The sequence below is a fragment of the Neomonachus schauinslandi genome, chromosome 5 (assembly GCF_002201575.2).
Source record: "Neomonachus schauinslandi chromosome 5, ASM220157v2, whole genome shotgun sequence".
Lineage (NCBI taxonomy): Eukaryota > Metazoa > Chordata > Mammalia > Carnivora > Phocidae > Neomonachus > Neomonachus schauinslandi.
The window spans coordinates 125118855-125144358 of NC_058407.1; the positions used below are offsets into that span (position 1 = coordinate 125118855).

General features: G+C 44.8%; 1 protein-coding gene across 1 annotated transcript in view; it reads left to right on the top strand.

Moving 5' to 3' along the window:
- The first annotated feature begins 370 nt into the window (after positions 1–370).
- Positions 371–25504, top strand: part of BEND7 (BEN domain containing 7) — a 74784-nt gene continuing 49650 nt past the window's right edge. The window contains exons 1-2 of the mRNA XM_021696739.2: positions 371–431; positions 2705–2788. Coding sequence (XP_021552414.2) covers positions 371–431; positions 2705–2788 — 145 coding nt within the window. The remainder of the gene's footprint in view (positions 432–2704; positions 2789–25504) is intronic.

The following is a 25504-nucleotide window of genomic DNA, read 5'->3' on the forward strand; positions in this document are numbered from 1 at the left end:
CCTCCCCGCCCCCAACTCGCTCCCCAACGGAAAGTTCGGCTCCGGCTGCGTGTGGCACAGAGACCGGGAATGGGAAGGGGTCGGGGGGCGTGCTGAGGGGACCGGGCGGCGGCGGCGAGGCGGGGGCAACTTCTCCCGGGAAAGCGCCTCCTGCCGACCCCGCGAGCCGCAGCCCCCGAGTGGGCTCGAGGTGGTTTTTCCCTTGCCTTTGCCTCCCCCTGCGGATTCAAGACACGGACCTTGGTCCTGGTGCTCCCCGCTGCCGGGTGGCAGGAGCCAGCGCCGCCGCCGCCACCGCCGCCGCCTCGGCCGCCGCTCCCTCCGCCCGCCGGCCGCCCCCCGGCCGCAGCCCCTGCCTCCTGCCAGCACCATGGAGTTCTCCGAGAGGAAAAGGAGCAGGAAATCCCAGAGCTTCAAACTGGTGAGCCGAGGTAAGCGGCGGGCCGCGCCGGGCCGGGCGGGGGGCGTGCGGGCGGCGGAGGGAGGACTTGGCGCCGCGTAAACATCCCCGCGCCCGGCCCGCCGCCCCTCGCCCCGCGCCGCGGCCGCGCGTCCCACGCCGGGGGTCCGGGCTTCCGGGACCCCCGAATCTCCTCCCTCGGGGGCAGCGGCCGCATACGCCGCGCGGCGGGGAAAGTTGTGCGGGGGGGGAGGCAGGATGTTATTCAGCGTAAACAAGTCGGAGGGCACATCAGGAAATTAGCAAACAATGACACTTGGGGAGCCGAGAGCCTTCTTTGGTATTCCACTCCTGTGGCTAGGCTGGGGGTTGGGGGAGAACTGCCTCTCCGGCAGGCCGTGCACACACGGATCCCGACCAATGGTTGTGGGTTTGCTTTTTTTTTCCCCAAACAGTAGCAAAAAAGGTGGTGGTTCTTTTAAGAACCAGAAAGAAGCTCATTAGGTGTACGAGGCCAAATGAGAATTGTTGACCTCCGGCATCTTTTCTAGAGACGTTATTTGGGTTGGAAAGGTGTTTTGGAATAGATCCCTTATCGGTCAGAAAAGTATCCCTATTTAAAAAAAAAAAAAAAAATTCCAGCCGGTTCCTGACGATTTAACAGGTGTACACCGCGGTTTTCTGGCTTGGGTCTATTTTATCAGGGGAGGGGAAAGTTGAATCGCCTTGCCTGTGTTCAGTTACTTGTCAGAGGCTTTATTTTCCTTACTGGACTTTGTCAGAGACGATGAGAACTTAAGAGCAGACATTAAAATATGTCTCTTAAAATGCATTGTGTCACCTTAAATGAGAGGCAGGTGACTTTGTTCGTCCTAATGTCACAAATCCTGATATTGAGTTTAGAATCACCCTGTTTAAATATCTTCTTTGAGGCAACTAGAGGTCAAAACCAAACCACAGAACCTGTCCCTTTTCTTCTGTTTTATCTAGCGTTGGCATCAGAGAGCAAGGCGATTGTTTCAACAACCTGGGGAAGTCACATGTGAGGTGATGAAAATTAGAGGGGGATTCCAAGTAATAGAGCTTTTCAAACTAAGCTGAGCTAACTATGATGTAGATTCAATAAAGCCTGCTTTTGGCTAGCCTGAAAATGGTTTGACTATAGACATTTTGAAGATCTGCACATATCTGTTTCCCCTGATTTAGTTTGGATACTGTTTAATGAAAGAGGCCTGAAATAGTTTTACGTATTCAAAATATATGGCTCTTCCCTCTTTCTCTGTGTGGATTACTCAGTCATTTGTACTTTAAAAATCTTCCATACGTGACTGGCCTGTTGGTCTATGGATTCATTCAGGAATGTAGGCTGCTTTCTTATTTATGACCTCAGGGAACTTAACTACTTTATCTGAAAAGTGAGAGTAGTTTTGTAGACCTTGTCCTGTCAGGTCTCCTGCCACAAAAAAGAGAATGGCTGTTAAGAAGGAACCTCTATTTTCTTACCTAGACGATCCTACTTTTTAGAAATAGACCATTGGCAAGCCCAGCAGCCTCCGTAGAGAATAAGGAAGCTCATAAAGTATTGTATTTTAAAGTTTGACTGACATAGCAAGTTTTTCATTTTCCTTTTCTTTAAATTATGGGTCTGATTCTTCTCTCTGCTCTGCAGGTGCATTTTTCGCAAATAAACTATTGCATATTAAAGTGCAGTAGCTGAATGCAAAAGATTGTGTGAAAGACAAGAATCTTACTTTCTTATCTAGACTATACTATATTTGAAATAACAAATCAGTATTTTTCATGTGTGCTTTCCCGTAAGCTGCTTAAAGGCTGGGATTTTGCTGGGTAAACTGAGAAAACTGAGTGTTGGATTGCCCTAAAGCATGCTATTGATATACTGTACTCATGGAAATGAGTTGTGGAGATAATTTTGGAATCACCCCCTGGCCTATGATTGGGCAAGGTTTTTCTTTCCCTTATAAACATACTTGTCATTTGAAAGCAAAAAGGCCTAGTAATTGGCATCTCTGGGCCAAATTTACTGTGAAAACCATGTGATCAGCAAAGCTGTTTTCTAAAGTCAAAGTAATATTTCAAGTTTGTGTACTTCTTCAGAGTAAGCAAAGTTTTAGGGATTATTAGTGACTACGAATTCTGTGGTTAATCGAGTTATTGGAAATTATATTTATAATTTATTTAAGTATAGATTCTACATCTTATATATAATGAGAGTCTAGTTTTTATTGTTTATTCATAACTTTCAGGTCATTAGAATTTTAATTTTTGGTTGTTTTCTCATCCCAGATTATCACCATGAGGTATATAAGATCTCAGAATTCAGCAACGATGTTAATGGGGAGGCCAAAGAGACCCAACCCATTTATTTAGGTAGGTTCCTGTGTCAATTAATTTCTCAGCAAAACAGTGTGGCCATTTGCAATTAGGGGGAAGGGGAAAAAAAAAAAAAAAGATTGTGCCAGAACGGGAAATGTCTGCCATTGCTTAATGTATGACATTCTTTTCAAGACCTTTTATTTTACAGATTGCCAATATATCCCTTATTAACATTGCTAAAAGTTGTAATTTCAGACATAAATGTTTATTAGCGTCTACACACAGTGCTAATTATCACTCACTCCCAGAGCCAGCTGCTGACGGTGCAGGTTTGTCGCTCTGTGCTCACCCCATTTACATTGCATATTCGCTGGCATGCTTCACTAGCAATAGTCTGTGTAATTGGGATATTACATCTTTGACATCTGGATAACAGAAATTCAATTTCCAGGAAGCTGCTATTTGTTTGGTTTTGCTTCTGCCTTGGGTGGGACAGAGGATTAATATGCTTTCTTATTATAATGTCCCTTCACCTCTGTGGCCTGGTTGCTAATCCTGCCATGACAAAATTAAATTAAATCTACAGTCAAAAAGCGTAAGGAAAATCAAAGTGTGATTGTCCACCCAACCACCTCTTGAGAGTACTAGCTATCATTTTCCTGGCCTTGTGTGCATCTCCCCCCAATATCTGTGGGCAGAGAGACTAGCCATGCTTTGCTCTTACCCTCCTCATTCCCAGCTCACCTCAGGGACGGGCTGAGCAAAAGCAGTGTCTGGGAGACCATCCGACAAGGGTAGCTGCATGATGAATAAGGAGGTAGTCAGAAGCATTGCCAGTCTCTCCAAGTGCAGCTTTTGATACAAATGCCGTACATGAGGGATCTTGCATGTACAGTTTGTTATTTGCAGACCATGAACCCAAAATCAAACAACCTGCGATTTTGCCACTAAGAGTGAAGTATCCATAAAGTAGGAGAAGTAGGAGTAGAGAGTAAACGGTGGCATGTGGCTTCCACCTTGCCCATCCTGCACACTTCCCCACCCCCGGTAGTAGGGTGAGAGCTGGGTGCTGCGCGGCAAGGCAGCAGAAAGTGGGAGACAGGGCAGGAGTGATGAAAAGCAAGGGCCAGCTTTGCCAGCTCTCTGGGGAGTATCGAGGGCTGAAGGAAGTAGGATTGCTGCTCAGACCCAGTGTGCGTAGTACTGCAGATCCCAACAACATGAAAGCCAGATGGTGGAGTACTCTGTCACCAGGATCTCTCTTTTTGGCTTTGAGGGAGAGAAATGGTGGGTTGCGAAGGACTGAGAAATCAAAACGGATACTTGATAGGGGTGAAACAGGGGGGAAGGCTCAGCATTTCTTACATAAGCGACCAGTGAAGGCACGTAGATCTTTGCATCCGAGCAGACTGTCACTGAGGCCGGCAACTATGCTCAGCACCTGTTTACGGTTAAGAGCACTAAAAACCAAAAAGTGAATCATCAAGTGAAATGCTACAACCCAGAAGGAGAATATTCTTGGATTGTACTCTCTTCAGTTCCTTAAACTGAATCAATTGGAATTCTGTAGTTTCAGTTCCCTAAACTTGATTGGTTGGAATTCTGTATCTAAGTACCCCTCGTCTTAGTCATTGGAAATGAGGAATTTGCCTATTAGTAGAAAATTTACATTTATCATAAAAATGGAACATCATGTCCTTGGTTGAGTTATTCTTCAACAAAGCAGGCTTTCCCCCCCCCTCCCCGTTCTGCTGTGTATTTGGAAAACAGTAAGGACGCTATACAGTGAGGTAATTCTGGGTATGACAGAGTAGGGGGATGAAGAACAGGAAGATGCTGGTGCTCAGAATTCAGTAAAATGCAAACTCTTGAAGGGGGCACACATTGCTGCTTTCAGTTTTCCCAGCTTGAGTCCAGGAAGATAAGAGAACATTAGCCAAAGACCAGGGTCAGGATAAGCTTTTCAAGTTGCTGGTTAAGATGGCCTCAGACATCAAGAGACCAAAGATTGAACAGTGCAAACGTGTGCCTGGCTTACTTCTCAGTCTTGCTCATTCTGGGGGAAGTGGGATATGGTTCCCAGAGAACATTTGTGTCTTGTGATTTCCAGGTCAATTTTTTTAAAAACTGGAAGAGCAAATGATTACGCTAACATAATTTCTAGAGCAGTTGGGAATAGTTACTGAAAACATAGCAAATTAAGAATTTGGTTGTTGACGATGTTCTAAAACAGGCATTTTTAGTTTATAGGTACTCTTCCCAAAACATAGATTTAAAGCATGTTTGTTTTATAAATTGCTGGAGTCTATCCATAATGTTACTTGCTAGGGTGTAGAATTCAGTGTGAGGTTTATGACATCCAAGGGAGTTTGTTAGCAAAACGCCAGAAGAACTGTTTCAACTATAATCTGAGTCCTAAAACATGGCCCCTAGGGTGTTGTATAAGAGGGCTTCCCAGCTAGAGGTGCAGAGTGGCCAGTCTAGAACTCAGAGAAGCTCTTTGGAGATCATGGGTGTAGGCACTTTTGGAAAATATTTTAGTGAGGTGGTGAGTTTATTACTTGTAACAATAACACAAACATTTGATAAGATCTCTTTTGAGACATTATTATTATCTGCACCTATAAGATTAAAGTTCATGTCTCGGGAAAAGAGAGTGAGTGCTCTGGGTTTTGGCAGAGTTCCCACATGAAATCTATTTCTCTGGAATATTTTTAGGCTGTTGACTAATGTAGCACATCCAACATGGTAGGGTAGCTCAATAGTGTGAATGGCTTGGCTGAGTGCTTTGGGAGTTACTCACACATTTTTAAGGTGATAATAGCGCCAGAGGAGGTTACTTTGCCCTGTGGATGTTGACATTGTCAGGATGGCTGTGACGGGCTACCATAAAAATTTGAGCCCTGTTTGGAGAAAAACAAAAAATTGTTTTAATCAATTCAACAGATGTTTTCTGAGAAAAGCACCCAGCGCTTTTCTGGAATGGGAGTGGGGTTGGGGTAACCAAAGAAATGGAAAGGACAGAGACCTTGTTCTCAAAGATTAAGTCCAGTTGGGGAGATGGGACAAGTTCAGAACACAGTTAAGAAGCAATATTCAATAATCATAACAGCTCCAGTCGTTGGGCACTCTCCGCGAGCACGGTGTTGACTTGAGTACCTCACATGAGTTATCTCATTTACCTCTCAGGGCAAATCTGTAAGTCACTGTCATCCCCATTTTGTACATGAGACTTGGATGTTTGGTAGCCTGCCAGGGCCTCTCAAGTAGCAAGTGCCATAGCTGGGATCCCAGTGCACATTGCCTGTGCTGGAAATACCCCACTGCATGCCTCCCTGTGTGAACGATAATTAACTGACAAATAGGAACCACTAGGGCAATGAGCAAAAGCTGCGTTGGAAGGGAAGGATCAAATGTAGGGTCAAGTGGAGAGCTCTGGAAAGGCTAGACCTCGATTTGGGTACCTCAGACCTTGGGTACGATTTGGATAGGCAGAGGGGAGCTGGTGAAGATCCAGGTGGGAAGGGTGCCAGAAGCTACAGCAGAGAGGGAAGGGTCCTTAGAATCAGACGTTAAGTGAGTGTCCCCGTTTAAAAACTGCTTCCACACCTGTCATCCTGTGGTTTTTACTGTATTCCTGTAAGGTCACTGGGGCAGATGTCCTTATTCCCATTACCTAGAGGACAGAACTGAGGCTCAGAGTAAAGCAACTTGCTCATAAATAGTGGAACCTGGAGTAGACCCATGGCTCCTGTCCAGAGATCTTTCCCCTCTACCATGTCAGGCCAGACAGTTCAAGGATCATCAGGAGACCTTACCTGGTATAGCAAGGCACTTTTGGAAAATATTTTAGTGAGATGGTGAGTTTATTACTTGTAACAGTAACACAAACATTTGGTAAGATCTCTTTTGAGACACTGGGTTTTGTTTTAGATTTACTGTTATTATATATAAATTTGGAACTTGTCTGATTTTCAGGTGTTCGGTCTCACTCATTTATTCACTCGACAAATATTTATTAAGCTCCAATTACATGCCAGGCCCTGGCCCTGTTCTAGTTCCTTTTGATCCTCAGTTCTGTTACACAACTTTCAGAAGACAAAGCACAGCGTATCATAGCCATGCCAGTTGAGCGGGGTCGAGATGTCTGAATTTTGAAATCTTCTTCAGTGGCTTTGCTGATGACAGCTGCCCCCACCAGGGTCCCCAGAGTCTCCTCAAAGATGACACACTCAGATAATCCCTACCCACTTTTCCAGGCTAGGGAGTCAGCCTCTCACGGCAATGTAAGTCTCCTTCCCGGAGAAGTGGGCAGGTGCATGTGTTAAATGGGGGTGCTCTTTACCTAGAGTCAGGCGGCCTGGGTCCCGCCTGCTTCCTGTTTCCTCCCAAGAGGGAAGGGGCCCCAATGTGTCACCTCACCTGTGGCTGGAGTTCCATGAGTGAGAAGCACCCTCAAATAACATGAAGGTCCAAGTGGGCCTGAGTGTTTCTTGGGGTTAGAACCATGGCCAGTAATGGTAGGTATCATTTTGGGAGAGCTGGCTGTGTGCCAGGCTCTATGGTAAGAACTTTGCATGTTATCCCAGGTGACACGTCCCACCTCTGCCTCCCCACCTCTGCGGGCGTCTTGCAGCTTTTAGGGTGTCCTCGTCCCCATGGAAAAACCTCTGGTCTGAATGGTTTCTAAGGTTTCCTACAGCACTAAAAGTAGGCCTGCTCATCCTCTAGGTCCACAAATGGCTTCCAAAACAATTGCAAGCAAAGTCAAGGTTGAGAGAGACTCTTGAACACTGATGGCTTCCTTGAATAGAAGCGCACGTGTAAATATGCTTCTGTAGCTGTAGATGCAGACTTAGACGCTCTTAGATATCACTCACTGCCTAAAGTTCAGGAGGTGTTTGCAGTTAGGCCGGTCGCGTACTTGGATTAATCATTTAGCTAATATCTCAACTACACCGTGAGGCAGGTGTTATATCTGTTACGGAGACAGGAAGCTGAGCTCGGAGTTGAAAGTGATTTGCGCAAGGGCTCACGGTAATTAGTAGTTGAGCATGCTTTAAAACCAGGTCCCTCGATGTCCAGTTCTGCGCTCTCTCACCATGTCAGGGCTGCTTGCTGTCCTGCCTTCCTCTGCCCTTCTGGCCACATAGGCTGAGCGGGGTGTGTGACTCCTCAGCCTCTCCGCAGCAGAGCGGGGCTCCAAATGTGACGGGGCACCGTCTGGCGGCAGAAGGGAGGGGCGGGCAGAAGCTTCGACTGGGCAGAGCCTAGGACCCACTTGGGAAGAAAGGAAGTAATGTGGCTTGAACATCTGCTGTGCGCGGGGCACTTCCTGTACTGGAGGAATAGTGTTATTTCCATTTTTAAATGAAAAAGAGGGGTCTTTGGAAATGTCAGTTTGCCCAGGGTCAGAGAGCGCGCAGAGAGCCTGACGTTTCTGCTCTGCCGTGCAGCCTCTGAGAAAGCCAGGCCCCCGTCCTCCTCCTTTTGCTGTTCGTTGTCTGCTCCTACTTCACCTTTCTAGTCTTATCTCCTTCTTCCTACTAAAAACATGTGCTTATGTCAGCCTGGTCTCTTAGCAATCCTTCTGGGAGCACCTTGCCCTGCCCACGTGTGTGCCTCTCACCAGCCTGCTCTCTCCAGGCGCTCCCATGTCTTCGCCCTTTTCCAGACTCCATCTATTACAGTCCTATCTCCTATTGGTTTCTAAAGCCCAATTCAAACATTACCTAGGCCTGGAGGCCTTCTCAGTTTGTCTAGCACAGTAGAGAGAAGTCAGGTTTAAAGTCAGAAAACCTTGGTCTAAATCTCAGGTTAACAGTTAATAAATAATACCTTGCCCAAAACTCTTGAGGGGTTTTCTTTATCTTCTGTAATAGAAAAGTAATGTGGCCCTGACCTCCCCAGCAGGTTCCCCTACGGTATATAGGAACCCCAAATGACAAAACACTTTTTCAAAGTAGGAAATGCTGTATTCTTATTTTTATTATCCCTTTGTCCCTTCTCCTTCTGGAAATAGAATTTAAATGTTCTTCTGAACATCTTAACACTAAATAATAACATCATTCTTTTATGGCACTTACCACATACTACCTAATACCTACTTATTTTGTACACGGCTTTATTGTGCTCCAAGTTACCTGCAGACACCCCCATTCGCCCCCAAATCTGAACAATTACCGCACTGAATTGTGGTTGTTTATTTGCACCATCTCTCCTCGTGTAAATTGTAAGATCACAGAGCAAGTGTGACCTGGATTCTTTTTCGTATCCTTTGAAGCACACAGCACAGTGTAATGTTCATAATAGGTACCCAGATGATAGGTACTCAAATATCTAAGTGCGTGAATATGTTGGACACTGTCGTACAGACCGATGAAGAGTTGCTTTAATTTATTTTTTAAAGATTTTATTTATTTATTTGAGAGGGAGAGCACGCACAAGCGGGGGGAGAGGGAGAGGGAGAAGCAGGCTCCCGTTGAGGAGGGAGCCCAACTCGGGACTCGATCCCAGGACCCTGAGATCATGACCTGAGCCGCAGGCAGACGCTTAACCGACTGAGCCACCCAGGCGCCCCTGACGAGTTGCTTTCAAATACACCACTCTGTTGAGATTTTGGAGACATTTAGTGAGCCAAACTAAAATATGCCACATTTAACTGGAAGAATCTTTTATAATATATTCAACTAGCACAGAAATTTGGGATTTCTGATGTTGATTTGTGAGATACAACTTGAAATCTTTTTTTTTTCCCTTCAAGTCTAGAAAAGACCAAAAAGGAGAGGCCCTCATGTACGAAAGCCAGCGACATGTTGAAAATCAAAACAAAAATGGTCTGTGCTCTCCTGGCTCCATATTGTGCTGTAACATTGGTGTACCCTCTTAAGGGTGCTTAAGAGAGGACTGACCTGTTTATCAACTGCTTTTTGGCATTGTCTGGTTCTCAGGTTCCAGAGGAAGCGATTTTCCCTACCTAAATTTCAGGAAAACCAAAAGCCAAGCATTCAACAGGCCTTGGTGCAGGTCACACCGTGAGGGAGCGCACACGCTATGCCCGCTCACCAACCCCCTTCCGGGTCCCGAGAAAAAGTTGCTTCTTTCTTTTTCTCTTCAAGACTTGGTGTGGTTCAGGAACCACCCTCGGGGTAAAATGTACCATACATTGTGATCGTTTGCTGTTCCTACTCTGATCATGACCAAATCATTAGGAAAACAAAAACAAAAACAAACAACCCTCCAAGAAGGACAGGCTCAAAGGAGATGTACTAACAATTTAGCCTCTCTGGTTCCCATGGGAATATGGATTTTTACTTTTGGAAGAAAATAACATGGCCATCTATAAGATAAAGATTTTGGAACAGTATGTTTTGCATCTCCAAGTTAAAAATAGATCTAGGACATTTACAAAGGAACTCTGTTATTCTCATAAGTCACAGATTACTGGAGAGAACGCTACCTGGAATCGAATGTGCCCGAATGCGCGTCCGCAGTAGTAGGGGGTGTGGACCCCGCAAGGAGCAGATGCCCAAATCTGCAGGGATTTATCCAGGGACTGGGCCACTTGGGTTGCTCCTTGCCTGAATGTCTTCATTGTCTGCGGCTTTCAGGTTAGGACTGAGACCCCTAAGCCTGACAGATAAGACTCTGCATGAACTGCCACCTGTATCCTTGGAGCTTATTGCTGACGCTGTCCTTCCAGCTCCCAGGCGTCAGCCATACCAGACCGCTTTCATTCCTGCAACAGGAATCCGTCCTCACCTTTGAAGCCAGGCACTTTCTCACCCTGGTGGCTGCACGGAAGCCACAAAAATTCCTCTGCTTGGAATTTCACACTTGCATCATCCTCCCTCTTCTTTGCTTGGCTTTCTCTTTTCCCTAAAGACTCCAAGTTGATGTAACTTCCTCCAGGCAGTCTTCTCTGATTCCCCTCACCTCTCCCTCCGCAGCCTCCACAGTGTGGTGCCATCAAAGCAAAGGCATTGCTGGTTTACTTCTCTCTCTCTCTCCCGACTGGGGTGTAAACTCCCCAAGAATCATCTCTGTGTCCCCACTGCCTGGCACCACGCTGGTCACGTAATAATCATCAGTACACGCTCAGGGAATGAGTGAGATGTCCACTTTTAAATTCAAAGTCAAGTGGTGGAATCAGCCACTTGGAAACTTTATTATTCAACTCTCACCTCTAAGTTCTGCCCTGGCTTCAAGGGGTGAAAATTTACACTTCCTTCTTAGTAGCTAACTGGACCTCACATATCAGGAGTAAAATTTGTCAACACTGACTGACCATAGAAGCTTTATTTTTCATTTCCTATTTTTGTTCCTTTTTGATTAGGTTAATGGCAGGACCCCCTATTAAAGTTTAACCCTGAAAGAGGACGAACCTCTGTGCCTGTGAGTGTATACCAACCCCCAGCCCCCAGCCCCCCACCGATAGACCATGCTGTGTGGGCATCTCCGGGACCTGCAGTCCTGTGGGCCTGGCGTCTGCCCTGGCTGGGCTCTGCCTGGTATGACCTCTACCGCCCTGTCTCTCTGAGCCTCCATTTGTCCAGTCTCAGCTTGAATTCCTGCAGGGCAAGACTCCGTTGACCGTGTTCCTAGTACACGATACTTGACAAAGTCGATTCTCAATAACTATTTTTGAACAAACAAATGAGTACCATGTTTAAAACATGTTAAAAATGCAACTTGCTGCCAATTATCAGCTGATCTGAGTGGGACCGTCTATTGCAGCGAGACGGTTTTCTTGTGCAGGACTGTCCCGCATGTTACAAGAGGACTGAATGTTGGCAGCATCAATGTATATAAATGTCAGGAGCACCCGCCCCCTACACATGTCAGCTGGCACGTGGTCCTCTGCAGGCCAAGGCTGTGGGGTCAGTTAGCTTTGAGCAGAGAAACGCTATTGCCTTGCTCTAGACTAGACACCCCTTCACCCGGCTCTCTCCCAGATGCCCGTGTGAAGGGGGTAGAAACGAGGGGCCAAGGTGGACCCACTCAGCCGCATCACCATACCCAGGGCGAGATCAAAGGGCACATTCCATTCATGGTCAGGTTACTGAGCCTCCTTTCTATACAAAGGACAGCTTATTACATGCATATTCGATTATATATTTTAAAATCATTAAGAAGTTTAGACAGATTTCCTTTCAGTATTCCAGACAATCAGTATCCTTGTAAATAAGAATCCATACAATTGTTTTCTTAGTATTGGATTTTTTTCCAAACATATCCAGATATACTGTATCATTTGAATTGCAAGGGTTTTACAATGTTTTTTTACTTAGAAATCAAATTTTATATCTGAAAGGTTAATGGAGAAAACTAATTATGCTATCTGGTAACCAAATGGGTGATGAGACATTTGTCTCTGTAATTAACAGCAAGGAACTTTTATAGTTTCATAAAATCGAATGCTACATAGAAGTATTCTGTGAGCATTTGTTTGGATGAGGTGTCCAAAACAGAGATGTTTATGGATGATAGAAAGTTGAACTGAAATGTAACACAGGTGTCTCTGTATCTCACGGCATTTCTCATTGTTGAAATGGAAGCCAGAAGATTAATAACTTTACTTTGTCATGATAAAATAAGTAATGTGTTCTTGGAACAGTGGTACAGTACATAAGTTACTCAGTAATTCCAAGAATTTATTCTGTTCCAGGAATAATATCCTTAACAATTTATTTTTACAGAAAAAGTTGATGCAACATAGTAGCCTTATGAAATTGCTTGTATGGCTAACGGAATTATATCTCAAATGTGACATTACACCTCCATATAAAATGTAAAGAACCCCACAAAAATGCAAGGTTAAGGTACAAGCCAAAAGTAAAAAGTCAGGAGATGCAAAAGTTAAGGTTCTTCTGTTAACATTAACTCATGCTCATTGCACATATATAATTTTTTCAATTACTAGCAAGACTTTAATGGGTACTGTAATAAGCATTGTGTGAAATACAGTTGGAAAGGAGTTGCTGCAGGAATGTTAGCCTTAGCTTTCTCCGTACTGTTTAGCTCTACTCTGGAAGACAGAGCCTGCTGCCTTGAGCAACACGGACATGCGCGGCCCGGATCCGACTTGCCTTCCTCTGGTCTGCTTTGGTCATTCTGGGCACGCAACTTAGTCTTATCCTTCATTAAGTGGGGCACATGAGTCCCTGTCTGTCACCTCTGATGAACTAGGAACACGATGAGGATGAGCTGTGTTCCTTTGGGAAAGCTTTCATAGGAAGACACGATTAAATTTAGGCACCAAGGGGCCTCTGCTTCCAACCCTACACACTCCGTGGAAATGAGAATCTAAGACAACACAGATGTTGATCTACGTCTTGACCCGTCAGTGGTGTTTTCCTCAACTGCAGCTTCTCGGCATATCTGATCACAGAATTGACTTATTCTTGTGTTCATTTTGTGGGTGTTTGGTGAGTAGCTAAGAGATTTTGAAGCTCACTAGGTTGCGATAGGGGGATGAAGGATTATATGGGAACACAGAATGGGGAGGGCCTGGCCAGGCCTGGGGGATTAGGGGATATGGGCCTTGAGACGATGACATTTCAGCTGAGACCTGAAGGATAAGTGTGGGGTGGGGCTGGAGCTGAGGCTGTGTGAAGGCCAGGAAGTGAGAGCGCTTCCAGACCACTGAGAGACCTTCCTTCTAAACGAAAGCAGAGAGCCCTCCGGCTATCCATTACAGCCACTAATTGGATTGGTATTTAATTGTCCTGAAGTGAGGCCTGGGCACCGGTATTTTTACAAAGTTGTCTAGGTGATCCTAATGTGCAGCCAGACCTGAGAGCCACCAGTTTAGAATAAGGGAGGTGGGGGTCGGGGAGGGAACATGGCAAGAGCTGACTGGAGAAATAGGCCAGGAGATGCAGAGCCAGGCTCCTTCCGGAGGTGGCTGGCATCCAGTGAGGTGTGTCATGTAATGAGGTTTGCATGTTTGAGAGGTCACACTGCCTTCGGGGTGGAAGAGGGATTGGAGGGAGGGGCGCGACACTGGAGGCTTTTGGCAGTAGCCCCATCAAGAGACCATGGGAACCGGCGGATGGAGAGACGTGGAAGGATTCAGAAGTCACAATCAGCAGGACTCTGTGATTAATTGGCTGTGGGAGGGCAGGGAGAGAGAGAAGTCCCAGGTTTCTGACTTGGATGGCTGGGTTGGTGCTCACGGAGAGTCAGCATTAAATACAGTTTTGGATATGGATTTAAGGTTGCTGTTGCAAGTGGGGCTGTCCAGTGGGCAATTGGGTGTGTGGGTCTGGAGCCCCGAAGTAGGATCAGGGCTGGAATCCTCACATACAGATGGTCACTGGAGGCAGAGAGAGGATCGAGGGTCCAGAAAGGGTGTGGGGAATGAGAAGGCTGCCCAGGCAACATCCTGAAAACCTTCGACATTTAAGGCAGGGCTTTTCAGACCAATGGTTGTGACCTGTAAGTGGGTCATGAAATCATTTTAGCAGATTGTCACCCACATGAGCTAACAACAATAACAGTAATAATAATAACAAAGATAGAGTAGAATAGAAAATGTCAGAGTGCATTGCTCACAGGAAGGATAAATTCATGTATCTTTTTTTAGTTACGTAGGTAGTGTGCGTGTGTGTTTGTGTGTGTGTGTATGGAAGTGTGTGAAATCATCATGAAAAATATATTTCTTGCTATGAACTATGGTCAGAAAAGTTTGGAACCCACTGACTTAAGCCATGATTGCCTTACCCCTGGAGATTTGTCATTAGTCTCACTCGAGAAAGACTACACTCTCCGGGTGCTTTTGGACCCAGACTTAGCGGAGTTCCCTGAAATCCTTGGAAGAAAAAGGTGCTGTGCATATGATCCATTTCTCATCATCAGTAACACTATTTACTTTGAAGATGAGACTATACAACAGCATGTATATTTAACTTGGAATATTTTAAAATTTTAAATGGCTGAAGAAACACAGTATGGCCAGTACTGAATCACGTTCATATTTAACTGATCCATGATGTGGATGTGTAAATTGACGGCTCAGTGAGGGGAGATTTGCACGTCTGTATTAGCATTCTTTTAGAAGTTTTTTGTACAGGAAGGCAGAGGATCAGCATTTCAAATTCTGTCGAAAAGGACTATCTCTTTCCAGACAGTAAATTATGAACATTTTATCCCTTATTGAATGAAGGCAAGATTTTGGTTATGCTACTATAGGAATATGGAAGCAGCTCTTAATCTGCAGTCTTGTTATATTTAACCTATGTGTATTGCCACATTCAAAGACTTTTGCTGTGTTTCACAGAATCATGAACATAAATAAATTCTGATTGCATGTCTTCTACGTGTAAATATTTGGCTTCTGCAGAACTCACAGGATTCACATGAACCATGCTGCCAATTTAAAAAGAAATATCTGAACCTTATTTTCCTTCGTTAGAAAGGAGAATAGTTGAAATCCATTGTTTCTACCATATGTTTGTTAACCTAGCTGGGTGGTTAAGGTGCTAACTAGTTCAAACCATTGTTTCTACCATGTTTGTTAACCTAGCTGTGTGGTTAAGGTGCTAACTAGTTCAAACAGCACCCAGTGTGCGTCTGACAGCTTCCTGGATACCATGCAGCTGGATTATTTTGTGAATGGCCTCCTTCCTGCCAGTCATCCAGTTCCTTGAGCCCTTTAGTAGGGGGGTAGCTCATGGACCTTGGCGCCTGATCTACCCAGTTTAAAACTCTAATCTCAAAGTCTCTGTTATTTCCTGGGTAAAATGTATTCATCAACATTCGAACCTCTTAGCTTGTCATCAGGATTGAAAGTTGGCAGAGTTTGCTGGAGGGCCTGGTACATAGTGCGTGCTCCGTGAATGGTGGCTGTAACACTTCCCCCCCACATACTGCCAAATTACTTTAAAAAAATACATGGGTTGGGGCGCCTGGCTGGCTCAGTTGGAAGAGCGTGTGACTCTTGATCTCAGGGTCGTGAGTTCGAGCCCCACCTTGGGTGTAGAGATTACTTATGTACATACACACATACATAAACAAACTTAAAAAAAAATAAAGAATACATGGCTTATATGAGCTTCAAGGAAAAGTAATCTTAGCCCTGTACACCAAGAGTTGCAAAATAGACCGCACCCCAGCACCCGCTTTCCTTGACTTGCTTCCAGTGCTCTCTCTAGCCACCTGTTGCTCATTCCTTTTCGACTTCGTCTTTCCTGGGTGACATTGTAAGCTTTCACGTCCAAAGCTGCCACTCTACCCAGCATATCATAGGGACAAGATTGTATATAATTCTCCTAGGTCATTTTTTTCTTACAAACAAATAATACGTATTAATTTCAAAACCATTTTTAAAGTTAAAATTGAGAAAGGTGAAAAAAAGGTGTCAAGTAAAAAGGAAAACATCCCGTCCCCATCACACTCTCCAGTAACAACCACTGTTAACAGTAGAATTGTTTTTGCGTGCGTTACAATGCAAGGAAGATGGGATCATGCTATATAATGTTTTGTAACTTTGTTGCTTAACCGAGTCTCCATTTATTCCGCAAGAATTGAGTGGCTAGTTTGAGACAGGCAGTCAGCCCTGGATATAAAGTGGTGAGTGAAGTCACCATGATATCAACTGTCACGAGTTTACAGTTTATCTTGTGCATACCTCCATATGCCTATAAAAAGGGCTATTTCGTTCTTTACAGGATATGTAAACATACACCATAATTTCATTACACCGACATGCCATGATTCACTTATGTCATGCTCCATTGATAAATGTTTGGATGGTTCCCAGAGTTTCACGAGTACAATGATGCCCTTGTGCCTTTGTATATATGTCATGGGTACTCACTGTGATATTTCTATAGGATCAGTTCCTGGAAGTGGAATTGCTGAATTTCCCTCCAGAAAGGTTCCCTACCAACAGCATATGAGAGTGACTATAACCCTACACCTTCACCAAAAATGGGTTTTATGAATCTATAGTCTTCGCCAAATTAATAGACAGAGAATTTCACATTATTTAATTTTCATTACATTAATAATTATGGAGATTAAGGGATTTAAACTCTTTCTCTTGTGAATTACTTGTTTATGTCCTTTGCCCAGTTTTCTATTTTTGGTGTTTGTCTTCCTCACTATTTGCAAGACCTTTCTCTTGTATTTGGGATTTTAACTCTTCGGCTCAATTATTCTTGAACATTGCTTAAAGTGATGGCTTCTGACCTACTCACTTAATGATGGCTGGAATTACACATCCAAGGAGCATTCAGTTGGGCAGCCATGTTATGTTTATTATAAAATAAAAGTTCATTTTCCATCATATAAGAACATTTGAGGGAGAGATAAGCAGGCCCTCTCTTGGAATTGGTTGGGGAATTCCAGCTACTTCTTATATATCCTGGTCTCGTGGAAAACCTTTGTTGACTTCCTATCATTTGCAGGATGAAGTAAAAGCATCAAGGTCCTTCTGTTCATTTTACCCACTCAGTGCCTCAACTCCAGCTAAGTTAGCTTATTTACCATTACCCATTTTGTTTTTCTCTGCGTTCAGTCTTTGCTCGATACCGTTCCCTCCTTTCTCTTCCCAGAAGGGCCCGTGGAAATGCTAGCCATCTTTGTTCACCAACTCACATCTCACCATCTTCATGACACGGGCCATAGTCTTCCCAGTTTAAAATGGTCTCTTCCTCTCAATTCCTGAACACTTGTAATTCATGCAATGTCCAAGGCATGTCCCATGTAATCTCTTGGTTTTGTCTGTTCGGCCATGGACACTAGATGTGTACTCCTAGAAAGCCGCTGGGGGCATTCAAAAGCCGGACTTAAAAAGCTGAGCCGTTGGCCTTCTGTAACCGTCCAGCCCTCCTCCCTCTGGCCAGTGCATTTTAAACTACGGACTTGTAACTAGTGCCCAGCGTTGTTCCACAGGTTCCAGGAACCTGTACATCTTGGTGGGTAGAGAGCAAAGTATAGTATTGGCATTCATTTTTTAAGGTAAAATATGAAGACATCAAATAAAATTATTCCTTTTTTCTTTTTTAAAGATTGTATTTATTTATTTGACAGAGAGAGACAGCGAGAGCAGAAACACAAGTAGGGGGAGTGGGAGAGGGAGAAGCAGGCTTCCTGCCGAGCAGGGAGCCCGATGCGGGGCTCGATCCCAGGACCCCGGGATCATGACCTGAGCCGAAGGCAGACGCTTAACGACTGAGCCACCCAGGCGCCCCAAATAAAATTATTCCTTACTCCCCTTTTAGGACTTTGCCCCCGAACTTCATATAGGTGTTTATTCTCCTTTGTAGGTGTTCTTTGAGGGACACATTTGAGAAGCAGCATGACAGCCCATTTTTTATAGCTGTCCAATTGGTTTTATTTATTTTTTTGAAGTATAGTTGACATACAACATTATGGTAGATTCAGGTGTACAGCATCGTGAACAGACAATTCTATACATTACACGGTGCTCACCGTGGTAACTGTAGTCACCATCTGTCACCGTACAACGTGATTATAATATGATTGACTAGATTCCCTATGTTATACTTTTCATCCCCTTGACTTATTTTACAATTAGACATTTGTACCTCTTAATCCCCTTTATCTATTTTGCTCATCCTCCTACTCCTCTCCTCTTGGGCAACCCCCAGTTCTCCGTGTTTAAGAGTATGTTTCAGTTTTGTTTGAGTGTCTTGTTTTTTAGATTCCACAGATAGGTGAAAACCTATGGTATCTATCTTTCTTTGTCTGATTTATTTATTATGGATGGACCCTCTGGGTCCATCCATGTTGTTGTGAATGGCAAGATCTCATTCTTTTTTGCTTTGAAGGCCTGTTTTCCATCTAGGATCCATGGCATTCTTTCTCGGTACCCGTCCTGGCTTCACATGCTCAGTCTTAGGTAAAAAGAGCTCCAGCCTCCCACCCTGGCTTCAGGTGGCTTATCCTGGGTAAGCCTGCCATTCGTTAGAAGAGGGGCATCGTGTTTTTAAAATCATTCGTACATTCACGTGTCTCCCTTGCTGGACTGCACCCTCATGACGGGGAGCCACTGGAGCTTCTATCTTTTTTCTTTTCCTTTTTTTTAGTCACACGGTATCTCATATTTAGTAGTAGTACAGTAAATATTTATTGAATGGATGAATGAACCTGATACTCTCTAAATAGATTTGAAAGGAACTTAGTTGCCCTTTAAATGAAAATGCCATGTATATACTGAGCTGCTTCATTATTTGCACTTCTAACTTTCAGTTTAACAGGGTCCTCGCACACGTGCCAACACATACACAGTGGGCTACTCCTTACCATAGTGCTTGATTTGAACAATTAAATGATTCTGCAGATGCTCTTTGCCTCCTTCCATCTCAGTGGCATATAGACTCTGTTGTGTGGTGCCCACAGAGTTCCTGAATGCACTCCAGGGACTGGTCCAGGAATGTGGGTTCTGGCATGCTCTCTAAAGCAGGCTTTACTCTGCTTTATTTATTGGGGTTCCACTGAAGTTTGCATCAGAGAGAAGGGCTCACTTGGAAACCATTGCTCTACAAACTAATGCTTTCCAGACCATTTTTGCTGAGGTAGGATCCCAGTCTTGCCTGTCCCTTGTCAACATGGCTCTCAGCCCTGAGGGTGGCCAGGTGGGGACCTTGATAGCATCTGCATGTCAGGATGGGCTTGGGCTGAGGGTGTCCACCTCAGGCCTCCCCACAGCACGGAGTCTGCTTCACATTCCTCTGCTCTGAGACCCGTTTGTTGAGATCTGTGCTGAAGAAATCTGTAGCATTGGCAGGAAGGACCCTGTCCCCTTTTCCTGTTCTCTCTCTCACTGCTGTCATTTGACCAGCTGTGGGTGAGTCTTTTCTACAGCATGGCTCTATGTTGCTTCTACTGGTGTTTGAGAAGAGAGAGTTGGACAATTTAGTATCAGTCTGGGTCATCTTAGTATTTCTTACTGATGCTCTCAACTTTTTTCTCTTTTAACATGTCATTACCTGAAAAATGCAAAGAGTTTTAAAACATTATTTTTTAAGTATATTCAGTGTTGTGCAACCACCACCACTATCAGTTTCCAGAATTTTTTCATCATTCCAAACAGAAAAGCATTCTTGTCCCTCCTTCTGCACATGTTCTCAGATGCGTCTCTGCTGTATGGTTGGTGTGTATGAGCTGGAAGGGTCAGCTCTTGAAGACCATATGTTGCCCAGCCTCCTGCCTGGAAGCTACAGTTCGATCCATTTCTCCTTTGGTCATAAAGAACAACGTCCTACCCGTAACAACCCATAGTATAGTCGAAGACAAGTCACTTGATAACCATTTATTTCTCAGTGAGACACCCAACTCCTGGAGCCTGTCCTTGTCCCTTTAACCTTTCCTGTTGGCTTTTCATGACCTCCTAAAGACTCTCAACAACCTCTTTAAAATAGTACAAAACTGGACATGATAGTATAACGAAGGTCAACCAATACCGAATATGGTGGAAGTGTCCCTCGGTTCTTTAAGATTCTGTCAGTCCTCCAGGTGAGGCATGTTTCCATGGGTGGTGGCACCCCTGCGGTGGGCTTGATGTTGGGGGCGGGGGGAGCGAGGGCTTGCAGATGACTCACTTCTGACCAAGGTGACCGCTGCTTGCCCCAGGGGTCAGGAGCCCAGGAGGAATGGGGTGACCCACTTTGCCAGCTTGGAAACAGATGAGCTCATGGCTCTTTTCCTATTGAGATGGGGGTTTTGCACTGTCTTCACGCTAGATTGATGGGAAACCTGGCATCTCTGTATAAGGTGCCCTTCCGCCCCTGGAATTGTTAGTGAACCCCAGGGGCTTACTCAGTCCAGAGGGCCCGTGACTACTGGTAGTGGTAGCAACTACTAACAGGATGGCTCTGGAGTCGGCTCTATGTCCCAGCCATGAACGCGGCTGCATTCCCACTCAGCCGCCTGCTTATTATCGGAATTTTCTTTGTCAGAACTAGGCTCATTATGACCTCACTCCGCAGCAACCTTTTTTTCTAATTCCCTGACTGGTGTTAGTATCCATCAGTCACCCAAGCTAGGAACCTTGGCGTTCTCTTTCCTGGGTTCCCGTCCTTCACCACCCCCACCGTCCCCATGTCCAGCCCAGCACCAGGTCTATCTGCTGAAGCTTCTTCGGGGTCTCTCTCCAGCTGCACCCCCCCCCCCCGGCCTGGCACAGACTGTCAGGTCCTTCACTCAGCCTTCAGCAATGACACTGTAACTAGTTTTCTCTCCCCACGCCACGTTCCCCGTAGTTTTGCCAGAATTATTTTTCTGCATGATAGACCTGATTATTTACTATCCTTCTACTGAAAGAGATATGATTCTAAAATTACCCGAGTAATAACCCAGTATCTCCAGTGTAAAATTATTCTTCCTTCGCCTGGCATGTATGGCCCTTAATGGGATGACCTCGCTCTACATTTCAACTTCATCACCTCTCCTTCCCCTTAGAGAGCTTGAACCCCTGGCACACAGAACTGCCATTGAGGAAGAAGGGGGAAGAGGTGATAGCTCTGGGGCATCAACTCAGACAAGAGTGAGCTTTCTCCTGGGGCCGGAAGTGTGATGTTTTGGGGAGCCACCATCCCCAGCCCCAATGGGAGGTGAACAACTTTCATGCTGGGGCTTCAGGAAAGCAGGACCGTCAGGGAAGGTCTTTAGCTCTAACAGGAAGCAGAATCATTGGCTAATAGTAGGACAGTTTGCTCACTGAAGTCCTGGGGCACACAGTCAACAGAGTTGGGGTCAACAGGCCAGGAAAAATCAGGACCATTTTTCAGAACAACAATCAGTATAAAGCAATCTGGGTAAAAAATGTCAAGAGATTTGGAGAGGGGCTATCTTTTAATTGGTACCAGATGAAACCCAGAAAGTGCTTGATAATGTTTGTTGAGCAATTTATTTCTGCTACTTTTTCACTCCACTCTATTAATATATTGTTTGCTTATAACGTTAATATTACATTTAATTCTACTGGATTCATTCTGGTTTCAAAAAGCCATTTCTTTCATCCACTTAGGAAAGTTTTATGGAATACCTACCATACATCTACATTAGAACATTTATGGGGCAAAGATATGATGACTGTTCTTCACGAATCTTCATAGTAAGACATTTAGAGATAGACATAAGATGTTTACGTATGATCTCTCACTCTATGTTTGTACGTTACCATCTTTTTCTTTTATCATCCCAGACTATGAGTAATCATGGTCTGTGTAGCATATTCTTCTCTCCTGGCCAAGTTAAGAGAGATCGTGTATGATGACTTACTTCTGTGTTGGAAGACTTTGTATGTATTATTATGCATAACCATCATATGTATAATAGTTATTGTTATATACCTGTATATTGTTTATGTAAAAAAAAGTGATCTGGTAGAGTCTGGAAATTTAGCCAAAGTTAGATTTCATTCTGCGGGTTTTTTTTAGACCTTGTCCAAACTCTCAAAAGGATTTCAGTTAAGGTTGTTGTACCTTTTAGTAAGATTTCTTTTTGTCTTTCCTAAAAAGATTCAGCCTCTTGGAGTTGAGTGTAAGTAAAGACATAGATAGATTTGGAAAGAAATGAGGAAAGTGCACACATTTCCATATAGAATCATGCTTGTGGAGCTTCCTCTTCCTGGCATTAAACATGGCGAAGACATTGATCCCAACTGGAAAGACAAGTAGAAGTCAACTAACTCTTCCCATCTCAATCTCTTACACACTTCTCACCATTTCTTTTTAAGTCAAAGAACTTGTGTCCCCTCAATTAAAAAAAACAAAAGAACAAAAAACAATGGGCTCCCCTGGGAGGACAGATTAAGCCCACTTTTTCTGAGAAGGATACCTGTGACTTTCACTCTGTTAACCTCTTGTAAACCAGCATCCCTCTGCAGCTGCGTCTGTGTGCCCCTGGCTCAGACCTTCAGTGTATGTTTCAGGAAGCTGAAGTCTGGGAGTTGGACAATAGCACAGTTGGGAAGGGGGTCCAGTGCGGGCCTGTCCACTGAACCACACCAGCACCTGCTGGCCGAGCCTCCGCCCACCCTCCGCCGCTCACCCTGCTTGCTGCGTTCGGCACCTACTCCATCCCAGTTTATGTCTGTTCATTCGGATGCTTTTGTCATCCCTGCTTTTGGTCTCCAGTTCTCATTTCTGATACTCTGTCCCCTCTGCCCCCACCGGGCAAGGCAGCGTTTCCCCTCCCTCTGCCCAAGACCCCCATCGCCTGCATGTGTAGCGGGGCTCCAGGACTTCTTCCCAGGTGGCATTTTCAGGGCTGCCCCCGGCTTCTCTGGCCAAAGGAAGGACAGTTCAGTTACCCTGACACCATTTGCACGCATCCGTCTGGTTGTCATCTAGGGACGCCTGGCCTGTCTCTTCTGAGGAGCTTTCTGAGATCAGCCTTCCTCAGCCTTGCCCTTTGATTTCCCCTCATTGACTCCTACAGCTCTGACTTCTGCAGTTCTCTGTCTTCTGTCCTTTGAGATCCCTCACAGGCAGATAGACTGTGCATGGTCTCCTGAGTGAAGCCCGTCGGGGCTGCCGTGGCCCTGGCTATCCTCCTTCCTCGGGCCCCACCGGGTCCTCATTTGTTGTAGTTTGGTGGGTTTTTGTTTTGACTTTGGAAGAAATGTTTCTAAACATTGCTGGGATGACCCCCAACCAGAGGCTCCCTTTATACTCTCACCTCCTCTTCTGGACTCAGGTCGGATGCTGGTCCTCCACACAAACATAGAAAGCATGTGAAACTCAAGTGGCCTGTTCATTCTGGTAATTTTCAGAACTAAGAGACTCAGGTCGTGACAAAGCACATTTGCTTTTAGCAGGTTCCCGAATCCTGTGACTTTCTTTCTCTCCCCCTGAAGGCAGCCCTTTATCGTAGAGCTCGATCTCCAGAGCAGAGGGGCAACCTTTAGCTGGAGGTGTCAGGGTCCGTGTGGAGAAGTGGGTTGGCACTGGCTGGAGAAGCAGGCTGAAGGCGGCCGAGCGGGCGCCCAGTGGAGGGGACGTGGCAGCCACCAGCCGTGCCCGCTGAGATCAGCGCGCTGCAGCCTCTGATGCATGCACAGCTTCCCACAGGGAGAACATGGAGGATGAAAACCCCACAGGAAAGAAACTTCTTGCCCAGACTGGGCTGTTCCCCAGCCGGGAAAGTGTGTGTTTGGGTGCTGAAACTGACAGCACGTTTGCGTGCAGCTTGCCTTCGGGATCCCTCCCCGAGCGCTTCCAGACACAGCCCATGCCGTAGACCTCCTGAGGAGGTCGTCAATTTTGCTGGCTCTGCGTTATTTAAATCGTGCTTAGTCATTCATTCTCATAAAATCTGGACTATCACTTACTGTATCTGTGTTGTCATTTTCACAGGTGTTTGATGTAAAAATAGTTTCATTACGAATGAAAGTATTTCTCCTCTCAGGCAGGTAACAACATATAACAATATTGTAAAGTTGGAAATCTGTGTCATTTGTGTTCACCCGTGTGAGATATTAAAGGCAGAAGTAATATTTTTATTACCTTTTTAAATATTGGAGATACTTATTTCAAAGCAGTATATAAAAGTTTCCTTATCTTCAATAATATATCCATGTATTAATTAGCTAAATATCTAGCTGGGCAACACAAAATACCTAGATTCATTATACAGTTACCAATTCTACAGAGAAATCTGGCTTTGTACGATGCTAAGTGCATTAAAACATCATTATATTAAATGTGCTGTATTTATTTGCAGGAGCTGTGCTTTTCCTGATAGATACTTTCTGTAGGCCTTTTCTTTTTATCATAGTTTAAATTTCAAGCATTTAATGGCGTGACTGCGTGAGTCTTTTATTTTAACACCCAGATTAGAGAGAAAAAAATTCTGGCATAACACTTTCACTTTAACACCCAGGTTAGAGGAAAAAAAATCCACTTCTCTCAATCTTTGGGAAGACACCAGCTGATGCACAGTGTAAAAAGATAGGATGTTCAAAATAGCTCCTAATAGCATCCTCTAATGTTATTATTTATGGAAAATATTTTATATCTGTATAATTTTAGAGTTTTCTTTAAGTAATATTTATTAAGTACTCCCAGTGCAGTACAGAGGTACTTTAGTTCAAAAACAAAATCCCCTTAGGGAAAAGGAATCTTAAAGTCATTGTAAAGGTTCTGGAGATCTGTTGCACAACAATGCAAATATCATTAACTGAACTGTGCACTTAAAAATGATTAAGATGGTGAGGTGCCTAGTGGCTCAGTTGGTTAAGCGTCTAACTCTTGGTTTTGGTTCAGGTCATGATCTCAGGGTCGTGAGATCAAGCCCTTCATCGGGCTGCCCACTCAGTGGGGAGTCTGCTTGAAGATTCTCTCCCTCTGCCCCTCCCCCCACTTGCTCAAGTGTGTGTGTGCATGCGCTCTCTCTCTCAAATAAACCTTTTTAAAAAAACGATTAAGATGGTAAATTTTATGTTGTGTGGTTTTTAACCATAATTGAAAAAAAAAAAGAAGGCACGTAGTTACAAGGTTGAGATGGCAGTGGCTTTGGTCTGGGCAGTTCCAGGGATGCATAGTTGCAGGGACATCTCCCCCGTGAGTCAAGGCTGGAGAAAGACAAAGCCCTCTCCTCCACCGCCTTGGATGTCTCTCTGCTCCTACACTGTCATTTCTGAAGTTGATGCCTCCACCAACAGTGTCGTACTGAGGTGTCTCCTGTGCCAGCAGCCCATCCTCAGAAAGCTCTACATCCCACCCATGCCACATGTTCTTCCTGGTACTTGCATCTGCCGGCCAGGTTGGTGAGCAGGCTGGCCGGCCTCCGCGTCCA